A 15,953-nucleotide genomic window follows, 5' to 3' on the forward strand; every position below is an offset into this window, starting at 1 on the left:
TGAGGCTGGTCCCAGCCATTCCCTCAGTGACTTGCCGCCATATCCAATAATAATCTGATGTCATGTCCCTGGCCGTGCAGAGCCTCCCACCCTCTGGGCTACGTGTTGTGCTAAGAAGAGGGAGAGTGAGGGGAACCACCCTAAAGTCTGCACAGCCCCCCTGATCCCTTCCCACATAGAGCTCCAATCCTGCTGAATCAGGCCAAGGAAGCCACTAGAGATGCAGGGCCCCAAGGCCAGAGGAGCCAAGAACACAGTGTGAGTCACCTTTAATTAAGAGCATTTCTTAAGTAAATGACTTAATAAGACAGTTATATTCATTAGAGGTATAATTACAAGACCTAAGATCAAGCAAAAAAGAATGTGGAGCGTGAGGGTGGAATCTGTCCGGAGCAGCTCTATGGTCCCGGGGAGAAGGCGGTGGAGGGGTCAGGAGAAGGGCGTCCTCTGACTGGTAGGCTTCTCATTACTATGCTCATTTCCCAGCCTAGCTACCCTTGGATCCCAGCACTCAGCCAAGGGGGTGGGGGAGCCTCAGGCATAATTAAAATGCAATCATAATAAACAAACACTAATTAAAGCGTCGCAGAATGTCCCATTAAACTCTGAGTCAGCCCTGACAAAGTGCCGCCTTGACTCAGTGGATGCTCTGCAGGAGAAAGCTCGAGCTCCTTCTTGAGCTTCTTGAGACCACTCCCATCCCTATCCTGTCCTGCCCCACCCCACCCAGTCCCAGAGCAGGTGCCCGCCTGTCACCGGGGATGCTGGATGAAGCCTCCAGATTTCTGAGATTCGAACTTGGTCTGTTAGGGCCTCCATAGACTCAGAGTTATCAGGGCCAATTTCTCCCTAGACATAAAGCAGTCCCCAGAATGCCCCCTTCTCCTGCTCCCCTAAAGCAATCTCGTTCCTTCCATAGCCCCAAAGCCAAGTTTTATTCCATTTCTTCCTGGCCTGGGGACCTGACATTTAAAAAGACGCTCCCAAGGAGTGAGGTTATCTGCATCGGTGGTTCCCAATCTTTCGGTCCTAAGAATAGCTGGAGAGCTTGTTAGAACTGTCGCTCAGGCCCCATCCCAGAATTTCTGACTCAGTGGGCTCTGGGTTTTCTTGTCTCGTAAGCTCACAGGTCATGCCAACAGTGCTGGGTCCAGACCATGCATGGAGAGCCGTTGCTCCTTGAGAGCTCCTGGGCCCCCTCTTTCTGGAGGACATTCTTCTGGCCACGTAGTGGCAGTCTGGAGAGCTAAGCCACTTCATACGTCCCCAGTCCCGTGGTCTTCCCTGTCCTTCCCAGCTTAAGCCAAACCTGCCCCTCCAGGTTTATACCCACCGCTCCCTCGCTCTCACGCAAGGTTTGCTGAAGAAACTCTGCTCTCCCCTTCCTGCGGCGACTCTTTCCACCTGGAGCGCTCTCCATCTGTGTCAATATGATTCACCCTTCAAGACCCAGGCCCCTGCCTTGTTTTCTCACAGAACCTGCTTGGGACTCCCATCTAGAGCAGCACTGGCCCAGAGAAACAAAGCGCAAGCCGCAAATGCAAGCTCCGTGTATACTTGCAACTTTTCTAGCAGCTAGAAAACTAGAAGTCAGAGGAAAGAAGTAGAATTAATAATAGATTTTATTTAACCCAGTATCTGAAAAAATTTCATTGTTAACATGTGTCAATAAAAAAAGCATTAATGTGATCGTTTACATTTTTTTTTTCCATACAAAATCTTCAAAACCCAGGGCGTCTTGTGTCCTTAGAGCGCATCTCAGTTTGAACCCACCACATTTCAGGTGCTTATAAGCACACGAGCTAGTGGCTGTCGCTTTGGACACAGCAGACATAAAAGTATTTTCTCTTTGCTCCGAATCCCCTCAGCTCTCTTGCAGTGCCTTAGAGCACACCTCACTCTCTTGTCTTTTCCTTGTGGGTCTGTTTGCAACTTGAAGTTGATGGCTATGTTTTAATGTGCAGTTGCTTTCATTCCCCTGAAGTGCCTAGCACTGGCCCCTCTCTAGATGTAGGATGTGATCAATGAATATGGGCTGATGAATGAATATGGAAACACAAGAATATAGAAAAGACAGAGAACCCACAGAAACATCTGACGTGGAGGGTCTCCTCCCAGTCCCGGTGACATTTCTTGCCTCTGGTTTGTGCCTGGCTAGTAGATCTCGGAGGAGAGAATCATTCAGGTTTTAGAACCACCCCCACCCCAGAAGTTTCCTGTTTCACTTTGCTCTTCAACTCAGTGCCTTAAAAAAAAGAGAGAGAGAGAAATTCCCACCAGGAGGGCCCAGGAAACAGGAAAAATAGTTGTGCTATTGGTTTCACGTTTGGAGAAGAACAGGGTTCTCACTATCTCCGTGGCACTTGGCGTGAAAGTGGGCTTTGTTGCCGGAGACACTGCTCCCATTCAGGGCCGCCTTCCCCAGCTGCTGAGAGCCGGGCTGTGTTTTGACAGACAGGCCGAATGCAATGCAGACAGTTGTTTTAATTTCCAGCCAGATGCAGACATCACTCACATGGAGCTCGAAACCCAAGAAAAGAAGGCTGGGCCCTGGGCTGCAGTGGCGCTCAGGCCTCAGAGGGCGGGTTGGAGGGGGCCGGCGGAAGCTCCCTGGGCCGTGGGGTCACAGAGATCCTGGAGGGCTGAGAGTTCCAGGCCCCGGAGAGGCAGGCTTTCAGAAAGGTGCTGTTTGGAGGGATCACAGGCCATGAGTCAGAGGTCAAGGGTTACTTCTTAAGGTGATGTGATGATGCTGGTGGCCAGTGGCAATGGCTGGGTGGTCGCTTTTATGTATGTATGTATGTATGTATGTATGTATTTTAAAGATTTATTTATTTATTTGAGAGAGAGAGAGAGAGAGAGTGTGTGTGTGTGTGTGTGTGTGTGTGTGTGTCTGTGTGCATGGTGGGGGAGGGGCAGAGGGAAAGGGAGGGAATCTCAAGCAGGCTCTATGCCCATAGCAGAGCCTGATGCAGGGCTCGATCTCGGGACCCTGAGATCATGACCTGGGCCAGAATCAAGAGTCGGACACTTAACCGACTGAGCCACCCCGGTGCCCCTGGATGGTCTCTTTTAACTGTACCAAATTGTTCAGGGCAGAAATCGTGAACAGTCTCAAGGAGGAGTTAGGTAAACTGTGGGAAATAGATTCCCAAAGGTCAGAATGTGAAGGACAAATGCGGCCTCCCTCTGAGGGCAGAAATCCCTCTCACAGCCTTCCAGACACCTGTCACGTTGACTCTGCTTTCGAATCCCAGTGATGGGAGTTCCTTGCAGAAGCGAGGGCTGAATGTTATTGGACAACTTTGACCTTCCTAGTTTGGGCTTTCCTGAAACTTTTCACCCATGAGTCCTGTTGTGGCCACATTGCTGCCCTTCAAACATTGGAAAACCACCTCAAGACTCATCTTTTTGGATCTAAATAAACATCCCAGGTCCATCAGCTACACCTCAGATGCTGCATCTGGATCCCAGCCTGTCCTGACCACTCTTCTGGGAAGGACCTCTGGTTGAATAACACCGCTCTTGGGCACTCTCCACCCTGACACCCTGTCTGTTTATGCAGCCCAGGAGCAAATTAGCCCCTTGAGCTATTATATCAGCCGGTCAGGCCGTATGGGACTCACACCCTCAGGTCTAGTATATAGGAGCTATTTCAGACCAGCCTCCACTCACAGTACCAGTTTCTTCAACTGAATTGCGAGATTTGACTATTATCCTTCCTGCGATTCCTATTTTTGTTATTAAAAGGTTAGGGCTGTTTAAAGCTGATCATGTCCACCCACTTATAGGAAAGCCTTGTGATACGAATATTAGGTGTTAGGATGCGGTAAGAACGAGGAGCACCCAACAAAGAAAGGGAGCCTCCCGGAGCTGGTGCACGAGACCTTTCATCGTCTGGCCCGGGAGTATGTGCCCTGACATCTCACCCCGCCCCAGCCAGGCTACACCCTTGAGTTCTGCTGAACTTGTCCATGATGACTTTGGCTTGTGATAATCACTGAGCATGCCGTGCCCTTCCGTGTCTCTGCAGCAGCTCTCTCCTACCCTGACTCACGTTTTCTCCAGCGTCCAGCGGCCGCTTCCCCGACAGCTTGTCCTGGGCGCCCCTCCTCCAAGTTCACGCCTGTCCCAGGCGAGGAGCTCCAGCATTGCAGTTACCAACTCCCCCTGGACTCTGAGCTCTGCGGGGCAGGCTCTATGTCCTGATGGCTGGTATTTCCCTCTCACATAGCACCGGAGCCTTGCTGTGGTGACATCTGATAAAGATTTGCTAGATAAGCATGTTAAACTCCGAAGCCTCTCAGGAGGATGCTGTGAAAGTGTCTCGGGCAGATCCTTTGTCACTCTGCCTGGAGGCAGGACACCATGTGGCTGGACCCTGGGTTGTGGGTTTGCACTTGTGATCACACATTCGGTGGGTGGGGGACCTCTCTGCCCTGACAAAGGAGAGCCCAACCCCAGCCCAGCAAATGGTTTTGCAGCCCAGCAGCCTCCGGCTCCAACCCGCAGCAGTACCTAGTATCGCAAATGGAAGACTTCAATCTTCTGACCCCCTTACCTGGCCTGAATGTCACACGCTGGACAGGTGGTGGTGTCGGGTCCAAACAGGCCCATCTCAAGGCCCTGCAGGGCCCACGGGGCAACTGGCAGGAGTTCGCTGGGGCTGCATCCTTGGGGTGGGGGGCAGGGACTTGATCTGTAAATTCCCACTTTCCCCAGCAAGACGGACTCAGACAGGCAGCTCATCTCTGTGGATGTTCCCATTTAGCCAGACTTTTCAAAGGATGTTAGATTTACTAGAAAAAATTGAATGCAGACATCAGAGAATGGGATAATTGGATCCAGGTGGTATGTTTGGTTGGATGTAAAGAGACTGTGCCATACGATGAATATTATTGGATAGGAATAGTTTCTCCTTCTCTCCCTTTTTAAATGTTTTCTGTGTGGGCAGGATGTCTCAGCCCAAGCCCAGCTGAAAGCCCTTCAGAGACAAGTTGGTGGCACTCAATAGGCTTTCAACGGAGTTAACCATTTTCACGAACATGGCCAGCTCTCAAAAGGACTTGAGTGGCGGGCAGATAGAGACAGGAAGATTTGCTTCTGCCCCTGGTGAAGGCAAGAAGCAGCCTTGGGCCAGCCACCCCAGAAACACATTCTCCTTAGCTGTACCCCCATTGCACCAGGCAAACAAATGAGAGAGGCCATTGACTCCTGCCCGCCCCCCCGCCCAGTGTCACCTCTTTAGGGGCGGTGACAGGGTAACTGTAGGTAGGTGTAGGTGAGTGTGAACACGCATCAGCCAGTCATCACTCCCTGATCTAACTGTGCTCTCTTTCATCTCTCTGCCAGATCACCAGGGTCCCCGTGGAATCCTGTGAGCAGTACACGACCTGTGGGGAATGTCTGAGCTCGGGGGACCCTCACTGTGGCTGGTGTGCCCTGCACAATATGTAAGTTGGGGATCGTTCTGAAAACAGGCCTGGAATGCAGATGACCAGGTGCTTTCCTGGGACTGTTGATGAGGATGTGACCGTGGTTTCCAGGGCAAGGGGAATTTCCAATAATTCTCATCTAGGTTGGAGAGCAGGAAGAGAGGCCACGGGCGGGCAGAGGTCCTTCTTTCCCAGTGTCGTGCCTTTGCCTCTCATTTCACTTCTAAATTCTGCCCTCCCGGCTGCTCCCACGTCTGCACCTTGTCAACACTGGGAAGGGTAGTGGTACCGGAAGAACTCACCAGGGAAGCTGTAGAATTCTCTAGGTTTCCCCAGAACCTCCTCAGTGCATCCTGCCACCAGCGTGCAGATGGTAGCGCACTGTTGGGGGGCGGGTGGAGGGTGTGCATCTGGACTCCAGTGAGCTGCTGTGTGACCCTGGATGGTCACTGACAACTCTGGGCCTCCACTTCCCCAGCGCTGAATAGGGCTAATGCCTACCTCGCAGGTACACTGTGAGGATTAAATGAAATAATAAATGCTTTGGAAATAAGGAAGCCCAGAATAGGCTATACAAATCAAAATAATTATTATGAACTCTGAACCTTTGGGAGGACCCTTCTGGCCTCATTAATTCATGATTTTAAGAAGTCTGCATCTCATTCTAACTAGCCTCACACCCCTATTCAGATACATCCTGGCCATTGAATACCAGCTCAATAGAAATGCAAAATCACACTTAAACTTCCTAATTTGAAGGGCTGCGGAGGGAGAGAAGAGGGTGAAAACCCAAAGGCAGGACCTGGCTGGGAATTCTGTTCCCCAGTGGAGTTGGAAGCTCCGTGGCTCAGTGCCAGCCAGCAGCGCATCTCCATGAAATGTGCCGGGTTTGGGGTGGAGGCGGAGGGGGCGGGGGGCCAGAGTTCAGGGTCCTGCACAATAGCTCTTGGCTTCCAGCCTCTGCAGCAGGTGTTGCAAGGGCTAGGGAGGGAGGGAGGGAAGCAGGCGCCTCACAGATACAAAATCTGGACTGGATTTGAGCCCACAACTACTGGGTTCCCTGCTTGGGTTTGGAGGTAAGAGACTCTCCTCAAGAAGTTTTGCAGAAAATGTTCTTGCCAGAACCAAGGCAGTGAGTCGCCGTTTCGGTCAGACAAGATGCGGATGGCCCAGGAATCGCAGAGGCGGATAGCCATGTGTTTCCCCTCAGTGCGGCTGACGGGCCAGCCAGCTGAATCTCTCATCAGGAGGATTTCTTCCTCCCAGGACCCTGACTGCTGCCCCCACTCCGTGCAAAGTGTCCCAGGCTACCTGCCCTCTCCTTGTGCGGTGCGCATGCCCAGCCACACGCCCCACTCCCCTGCTCCCTGCCCTGCCCTCCCAGCCTCTGAGCCAGTGGCTCTTCTCACAGGTGGAACACACCCCTTACAGATGGGGGATTGTCATTAATTCAACAGCAAGGACAACCGTGTTCCCCGGCTTGTGCTTGAGCCTATTAATCTATCACAGTGCTCGAGTCTCCCGGTGGCCCCACACCACCCCTGTCATCCTCCTGTCTGGGTGGGCTGTGGCATCAGGATGGTCTCCGATTTCCTCTGTCCTCTGAACTCCCTACCTGTGGCAGGGAAGCCCTCCCACCTATGGGGCACACCTCTCCTTCCAGCCACTCTGCCTGCCAAGAGCACTTAGGAACGAACTTCTTCCTCTTTCCACCCAGAGCTTTCTCCTCTTAGGTCCTTCTGGTGGTCAGCAGCCCTCCTGCCATGCCCTCGCACCCGCCCCCAGGGGCCTGCCTCGGTAACGGGAAGGCGTTGACGGGCCCACTTGCAGTTCCCAGGCCCACACGCTGGACTGGAGGCAGGGGCCCAGGGAGACTGCTGAAGAGGCTCTGGGTCCGGGGGGATTTGAAACCCTCCTGTCTCTTCTGTTTGCCTTGCTCCTGCAAGTGTGTCTGTCTCCGAGGCTATTTATCTCTGTTAGGGCTGTTGCCATAAATAGTATGATAAAAAAGAGCCATTTCAGCGAGTCAATGAGATAAAGGCTCCAGTCAAGAGCTCACTTTAGAGCTATCTTAAGGATTCACTTAAACCTCAATAATTCTTTTCTTTGACAGCATTCATATTTAGATCCATTATGTGCCTGGAAAGGAAGAGGGGAGGGGTGGGGGGACTTTGGGTAGGAATCACTGCCTGATTGTGGCATCTTGTGGTATGTCAGGGGCTAGCTGGTCTGGAGAAGCACCGGCCCTGGAGTGTGTTCCCATGGGACACAGGTGGCGAGAAGATGCTCTTGCATTCAGGCGTCACCATGCCCACCCACCGCCCGGGCAGAGATGAAGCTGTTGGGAGAGACGGCCACACGGCTTTCTGACGGAGGCAGCCCTGGCTGCCCCTCCTGGGCTGCCTCTCTGTCTCCAGGCATTATTTCACACCGCAAATACTTATTTAAAATATAGCATGTGACAGGGAGAATATCTCAATGAATAAAACATGGCGCCTGCCTTCATAGAGCCACGAGTCCAGCCACAAGATCACATGCACGCTGTCCCACACGGTGAAGATCTGTCCCACGTCTGACATCTTTTTGGAGTAGAATAATAACATTAATAGTCATCATCATTAATATTATTATTATAAGGGCTAAAAAGCCATTTTCTTTTTTTTTTAAAGAGTTATTTATTTATTTGAGAGAGAGATCGTGAGAGCAAGGGAGCAGGGAGAGGGGCAAAGGGAGAAAGAGGGAGAGAATCTCAAGCAGACTCCCCGCTGAGCACGGAGCCCCACCCAGGGCTCCATCCCAGGACCTTGAGATCATGACCTGAGCCAAAATCAAGAGTCGGAGGTTCTTTTTTTTTTTTTTTAAGATTTTATTTATTTATTTGAAAGAGAGAGACAGAGATAGTGACAGAGAGCAGGAGCAGGAAGGAGAGGAAGAAGCAGGCTCCTGGCTGAGCAGGAAGCCCCATGCGGGGCTCAATCCCAGGACCCTGAGATCATGACCTGAGCCGAAGGCAGACGCTTAACCGACTGAGCCACCCAGGCGCCCCCAGGAGCTATTCTTTATGTCTAAACTGTACCTCTCGTATTGGGGGTTAATCCAACTTCCTCTTAGTCTGTGTTTACCTGTGATCAGGACCATCTGGGAATCACCCAAGCCCTCTGGGGTAAGTGAAAAGTGTAATGAGAAGACAAGCCAAGAGCCTCAGAGCAGCAAACCCCTCTTAACCCCCCCACCTCCAGGGGACAGTGGAGCCAAACAGATGGGTCTCAGAGGCCTGACCTCTTGTGCATCTGTGTCTGTGGCAGGTGCTCCCGCAGGGACAAGTGCCAGAGGGCCTGGGAACCTAATCGATTTGCGGCCAGCATCAGCCAGTGCATGAGCCTCGAGGTGCATCCCAGCAGCATCTCAGTGTCTGAACACAGCCGGCGGGTAAGAAACGTATCCCGGGGGCTGGTGGGGGAGCACAGAGCACACACGTGGTGTGCGCGTGTTCCTTCAACACTTGCACGTGTATCTGTCACTGGATCACACTTTAAATGCTCCAAGGAAACTGTGTTTATACAAAACCTATGGTAGCTCCTGTTGTAAAGGGCACAGTCATTCTCTGTATTCCCTGCAAACTCATTACCCATTGATCTGTTTTGTAAATCTAGATTCTGCATTTAGTAACAAACATTTACAACATAGTGCAATCCGATACTAAATAACACATTGTTTGTTATATGCTCTATTTACATTCCTCTATCTCATGCGGTTTTTCACAGAGACCTTAGAGTTGCCTTTGTGTGTGTGTGTGTGTGTGTGAGAAAGAGAGAGAGAGAGAGAGAGGAGAGACAGACAGAGACAAAGAGACTGAGGCTTAAGTAACAGTCGGTATGTACTTGAAGAGAATATTAAAGAGAATAAAACAACCCTTAACCACCTGTCGAGGTACAACCCCAAATATTTCATGTCCTTAGGTCCTGCACGATTATTTCATTCTGAAGGTTTTATGAGCATTTACGGATGTTAATTAGTTAATGAACCTTCTAAGATTTCTGTTCATTCGCCCCCACCAGGAGGTTTTGGCTCCCACGGAGCTGAGGGAACAAATAGGGGAGTTTGTACCTAAGTCTCTTGGCCCCATGGAAACGAAACTGGGGCAGGGATTCAGCAGCAAACAAATGTTCGGAGAGGCTAGGTGACACTCATTGTGAGTGAGAAACCTCTGCAAATAAATACAGCCAGGTGTTGGTAGGAAGACAATGGGAGACCTACCTACACTGTGGCTCCCAACTTGAAGGCTCTGGGGGGGGGGGCGGGTATTGTTGCCATGAACCCTATGGTCACCCCCTGTTGCTAGAGGAAGCCAGGGGCATTTTTTACCTATTGTGTCAAATATCACTTAGATGTTCTATTGTGGTCATTGCGAACAAACTCATTTCTGGCCGTCAGTGGTATTTTTACCATTCAAAGGACGGTATGCAAACTTGAAAAAGCCGGAAAGTGCTGGCCTAGATCATTGGAATCCATAGGCAGCAGCAGACATCATCCGAGCCATTGGTGTCCACGTTCCTTGCTTGCTCTGGTCCCCACAGCTCCTTGTGAAGCCACTGCCCTACTGGAGGGGGGCTGTCAGCAAGCAGGGCGCCTGGGGTTGGGAGGACAGAGAGGCAGAAACCCTAGGACATTTGGCATCCTGATAAGCAGCTCCTGAATCATAGCCAGGGTGAGGAGCTCACTGTCTCCCGCCAACCTGGTAAACCTCGAGATCGGTAAGCCAGTGTTAAGGCTTGTTTGCAAAGGGCTCAGCTCGCGATTTGCTTTCCAGGGTCATGGTTTCATGTCAGAATGACGAGGTCTGAGGTGGATTTTGGTACCTTTCCCTCTAGGCCCCCTCACCCAGTCCTTTCTGATGCTGGCCAAGACTGAAAAATAAATGCACAGTGATATTAATAAAGACCCACTGACTCTGCACTCTTGTAATTGTCAAAGCCAGAAGATCACTAGACCAATGTCCTTCCTTAGAGATGAGCTCAGGGGACATTAGTCCGCAAGCAGGCCACAGCAGGGCCAGGCCTGGAGCGCTGGTCTCCGGAGCCCTTAGGATTCTTCCTATGGCATTGTTTTTTGCTCCTGAGCCTCTTTGCTCCTCCCACAGCTCAGCCTGGTTGTGAGTGATGCTCCTGACCTGTCTGTGGGCATCTCCTGTGCCTTTGGGAACCTGACCGAGGTGGAGGGACAGGTGTCTGGGAGCCAGGTCATCTGCATCTCACCAGGGCCCAAGGATGTCCCTGTCATCCCTCTGGATCAAGGTAAGAAGTGAGCGCCATGAAAGTCACATGCCAGGGGCTGCCCTACCAGAATGGTCAAGAGTAGAGTACACAGTGGAAGGGGTAGCAAGTAGAGGGCGCAGGGGATGGGGTGGCGAGTACCAACACCAAAGTTGCCTGCCCGAGCCTTCATATCGCAGATGCTAACGTGGGCTTATGTAACTTGTTTGAGTTTAAAAGCTCATTGTCATGCCCCAGAGCAAAATTCAGAAAGAAGGAAATCCCTTGCTCCAACTTGGGTTAAGTCTTCACCATGTGCAGAGAGTTTTTCCAGACTTCCCTTCCCTTCAAGGAATGTCAGTGGCTCCAGCCAGTGATTTTCAGTGGTCTCTCCATGGAACTGGGGGTTTGAGGGGTTCTGGCCTAGTATTTCTGAAAGTCTTTCAGTAACTGAACATGCCTGATCAAAGCAAGGGTTTCTGTGGGATGTGATTCATTCTGTTTCCCCTAAAAGGGGGAGTGGGGGTGGCTGGGTCCCAATGACGGGTGTCTCAACAGGACCAAAGGGACTCTCAGGCAGTTTTCATCTACCATCTGTGCCCCAAGAGAGCCCTGGAGTGGCTTCATGGATTACCCTCAGATTCTCCACTGGGCGCCCAGGTTGTTACCCTCTCCTTTTTTTCCCCCAGACTGGTTTGGGCTAGAGCTGCAGCTGAGATCCAAGGAGACAGGGAAGATATTTGTCAGCACCGAGTTCAAGTTCTACAACTGCAGTGCCCACCAACTGTAAGCATTCCGGGGCCTGGATACGGGTGTGGGGGGTTCTCTAAGCTCCAGCCATGTTGGCTTCACCTCTCAGTCTCCCCACGGGACCTGGCACACTGTCTGGGACAGAGTAAGCTCTCCATAAATGTTCCTTTTCAGTTCTGCTCAGTTTATTCAGTTATATTAAACAGAATGGCATTCACTGGCCACAGCCTCTGAGTTCATCCAGACTCCCTTGCCTGAGCCCCCTACAACCCTACCCCCAATTCTCAAGCTAAGACGGTAAAAAGAAAGTTTGACATGAAGACGAAGGTCGTGGTCCAAGGACCATAAGAAAAGTTCTCCATTTTAGACCAGTTGGTGGTGGCTTTGAACGTAGAGATAGACAGTGAATGGAGTTTAGACACATCCTCCATGAGCAAGCGGAGAGGGACTCGGAGGTAAAAGGCAGCTATGCACACAGCTACCGGAGAGGAGGACATGCTCTAAGGGCCCCAGGCTGGGAGGGGGAGAGGAGACTTTCACTCCACTGTGATCCAGACCCAGCCTTTGACTTTTTAAAGAGGAGGGGGAAACCGGCAGCCTCTAGAGGGGCTTGAGTAGAGCCCAGCTGACCTCACCAGCCATCTCCAGCAGTGGGACACTTACCACTGGTGCCCACAAGCTAAGAACTTCTACAGCTGGGCAGGAATAGAGACCCATATTTAGTTTCTATCTTCGCTGGAAGAGAAACTGAGACTCCTTCCATACAAACTGGGAACTCTATACCGCCTGGTTTAGAAAGAGGGAAATAGGTCTCTGTAATAGGGCCACATAAAGGCCACTGGACCAGTGACCATGAACATTCCACAAGGAGAGAGATCAAGCAACAACTCCACACCAGAGGGAGCAATCACTGGGGATAGTCTATGGACCCACCCTTCCCATTTCTTAGGACAGGAATACTCTGAGGTCTGCATAACTCCAAGGCATCATGTCTGTAGGGTCCAGGCTATGGACAAGATGGCTCAGCAATCCACGTGGGGAGAGGGTCTGTTTGCAGCTATCCCTGAAAGGAATCTTTAGCCATTAAAAGAGACAAATGAGTCAGTCCTCCCGAGCCTCCCCTCCTCTGATCTTGATTTTTATGACGGGAAGCAGCTGCTGTAACTGTAGGATCTCCGAAGTAGTTAAGAAAGGAGACACAGTTGAGCCCCATTGGGATAAGTCAATAGATGTGCCAAGAAAGACAGGGCAAGTGGTAAAAATGGCCTGGGGCTGGGGCAGGGCAGTAAGTGCAGAAGCTGAAATAAACAAAATTGCCCACTAACCACGGCGTCCGAATCCCAGCTAACCCTGTTGGGGAAAATGCAAGCATCTTGGAGAAAGAAACTCCCAACCTCCTTCTAAACTCCAACACAGTGGTGATGGAATTCATTGTTTGTGAGAGCATCCTCATCTCCATGGCAGTTCGGTGTGATGTCACCACTTTGCATTGCTATGGCAACAGAAATGCAGTCACAGGCAGCAAGTTTTAGCCAAAAAAAAAAAAAAAAAAAAGGCAGGTCTCCTTGACAGCAAAGATTCCATTTTATTTCTAAACACTATCTTACCCCTACTCCACTCCTGGCATCCATAGCAAAAAGTCACAGAATCAAGTTCAATCCCCTGCTTTTAATATGGTAAACTGAGGCCCACAGGGGATAAGTGCTGCAGCGAAGGTCACAAAATTAGCCAGTGGAAAAGCTAGGCTTAGAACCCCATCTCATCATTCTTGGTCCATTTTCATTATTTCCTTGCTGAATCATAAGATATTAGCAAGAACCAGTCAGTCTGGCCTAAGCTCAGAAACACAATCATTTTGGGCATATCTGGAAGGGGATAAGACTGATCAGCATGGGGAAGATGAGGTGTAGATGTGCTAATGCACCCAAAACAGGGTGGCAAATTAGCCAGTCACCCCCTGGATGGAGACCCATCCACCTAAATGTAAAGAGAATGCCCACCAGATGGCGCCAGATCGCAGAGCCGGCTGTGTCCCTTCCAGGTTGGTCTAGTTGTCAAAGGCGCTGGCATTTTAATGGTCTGGTCACCATTGGGTTACAGGTTGGGTTTGAACGACTGTAGAGGCCTATGTATTCATACAAGTTGCACACGTGTGCATTGCAGAAAATCTGCAAATGTAAATAAGTGACAGCATATGTGTGGTCACACACAGCCCCCACGTAAAACTAGAGGGAAAGAAGCGCTTACCCTGGCAAGAAATGCATGAGCCACACACATATTACTGCCTATGCCTGGCTACTTGGAGAGTGAGACAAAATTGCCATTTAATATTGTTAACTCCCCCAAAGCCCAGAAACACAGGTGATTGAACTAGTCGTTGACACTCAAATGTGACTTAAGAGCTTGAAATAACAGGTAATTTAAGCACTTGAAAATAACACTCACATTTAACATTGTACCTTTCAAAACCATTTCCTACACATTATCTTGTTTGATGCTCAACAGCCCTGTGGAGCAGACGGGAAAGTTTTATTACAGACTGATGAAGAACTTCCAATGCAGAAAGTGAAGTGACTTACTCAAGGTGACCCCAGTGGCAGTGGCAAGCCTGGAATCCTATCTGCCCAATTTCTATCCCCGTGCTTTTCTGTCTTATGTCTTCCAAGCTATTCTCTTATTAGTGGTGGGATGCTGGTAAATATTTAACTACCAGCAATCAAGAAAAAAAAAACCTAGTATGTAGCATTTGCCAATTTCTGTGGTGTAAATACTCTGTCCATGGTTGATTCCAAGCTATAAACATGATGCCAACCACTTGCAAAATTCCTGGAAATGTAAATAATCAGCTCTCCTGAGCTGATGCAGGCCAGCTCTAGAACACCACTGCTTTATAAGTTACGTTATTTCCACTTTGGACTTTTTTTTTTTTTTTTTCAATTTTCTGGTCCTAAGAACATCTTTAAAGGAGAATCCACAGTTCTCATGCTGGGGGATGCCCCACGAATCAGCCCTCCTGAGAGAGAGACTGGGATAACCGACTTCCATCATGACACATGGGCTACCTGGCACCCTTACCTTCCCTGTGTGGCTACTTGGCACCCTTACCTTCCCTGTGTGCTCCCTTCTCTTTGCCTCTTACTATCTCCATCCTTGCAGGTGCCTGTCTTGTGTCAACAGCGCCTTCCGCTGCCATTGGTGCAAATACCGGAACCTCTGCACTCACGACCCCACCACTTGCTCCTTCCAGGAGGGCCGGATCAATATTTCAGAGGTAAGCAAGGCTCACCTTGGCATGGTGATGTTTCCCAGTGAGTCTGAGTGGCCCTCCCTTTTCAGATGGGCACTCCAGTGGCTTGGCCATCTCCTTGCCCTGACCCATCTTGGTCTTCTTCCCGGAGATTCTATATGTTAGAAAGCCCCATTATTATAAAACGCAAAAAAAAAAAAAAAGTGGTAGAAAATACCCCAGAGGCAGAGGAATGTGCTGTCTCTTCTAGACTCTTAAGACTCTCTACATTCAAAGGCTTGAGGGGAACTGAGGGTTGAGACTAAAAGCTGAGAGGACATATCCAACCAACCAGACTCCATTGTCTAGAAGAGGGCAGTGAATGACATTGATTCTTTGAGTCTAAGCCCTTTGCTTGGCTGCAGACATAGTCCGATTCAACAGAACATTCACTCTCAACCATTCTTTCATGCCAACCTCTCTTCCAACTCCAAGTTTCAATGATTCTTTGACTCTGATGTATGACTGGGTGGGTGGCCTTCCAGAAAGAGAAGGAAATTCAGCTGGTGAAAAGAACCAGGCCTTGCTAAAAGTCCCAGCTTATTATACAGTCAGTGTTCCATCCCCAAGGCCTGACCCACCTTTGTTATCAACACCGTGAAATATCAAATTGCTTGTCTTTCCAAGGAATATCACATCCGATGGTTATCTACTGATGTTGACTTTCGTACACATTCACAGCATGCCTTAGGAAAATGAAGCCTGCTTGGTCAATTTCCCTTTCTCGTGTTTAATGTTTTTCACACCACAGCATGGCCAGTAGGTTGGGTTTGAACGACTGTAGAGGCCTATGTATTCATACAAGTTCCACACGTGTGCATACACACGGTACCCCCTTCTTCCACCTTTTAGAAAATCTGCAAATGTAAATAAGCGACAGCATAGCATATGCATATTTTACTATATTCTTTCCATACACCTGTCGCCATTGCAGTAGACTGGAAGCTTCTTGAAGGCAACCACTACATCTTACCTTTAAATCCTCAGTGTCTTCTTCAGTGAATGTTTGCAGAATGCATGCGTGAAAGAAGGAAGGAATGGCCACTTTACCCAAATGCCATTGATAGGAAGGGTTCCTTGGATACATTTGTCCATGATTTCAAGAAATAGAGTCTTATGGGAAAAAAAGAAGAAATAGAGTCTTCTGTGTCTCCTAATCTTGATAGAAATGCTAGTTGTTTCCATGAAGAAACATAAGAAAGTAGACCTTGATATACATATTTCAAATCA

General features: G+C 49.8%; 1 protein-coding gene across 2 annotated transcripts in view; it reads left to right on the forward strand.

The window, feature by feature from the left end:
- PLXNA2 (plexin A2) overlaps positions 1-15,953 on the forward strand; it is a 204,589-nt gene that overhangs the window by 125,890 nt on the left and 62,746 nt on the right. For both annotated transcript variants that reach the window (XM_078078188.1, XM_036094629.2), the window contains exons 5-9: positions 5,353-5,453; positions 8,741-8,864; positions 10,576-10,729; positions 11,377-11,473; positions 14,594-14,708. In XM_078078188.1, coding sequence (XP_077934314.1) covers positions 5,353-5,453; positions 8,741-8,864; positions 10,576-10,729; positions 11,377-11,473; positions 14,594-14,708 — 591 coding nt within the window. The remainder of the gene's footprint in view (positions 1-5,352; positions 5,454-8,740; positions 8,865-10,575; positions 10,730-11,376; positions 11,474-14,593; positions 14,709-15,953) is intronic.

Source organism: Halichoerus grypus, chromosome 7 (genome assembly GCF_964656455.1).
Source record: "Halichoerus grypus chromosome 7, mHalGry1.hap1.1, whole genome shotgun sequence".
NCBI classification, from domain to species: Eukaryota; Metazoa; Chordata; class Mammalia; order Carnivora; family Phocidae; genus Halichoerus; species Halichoerus grypus.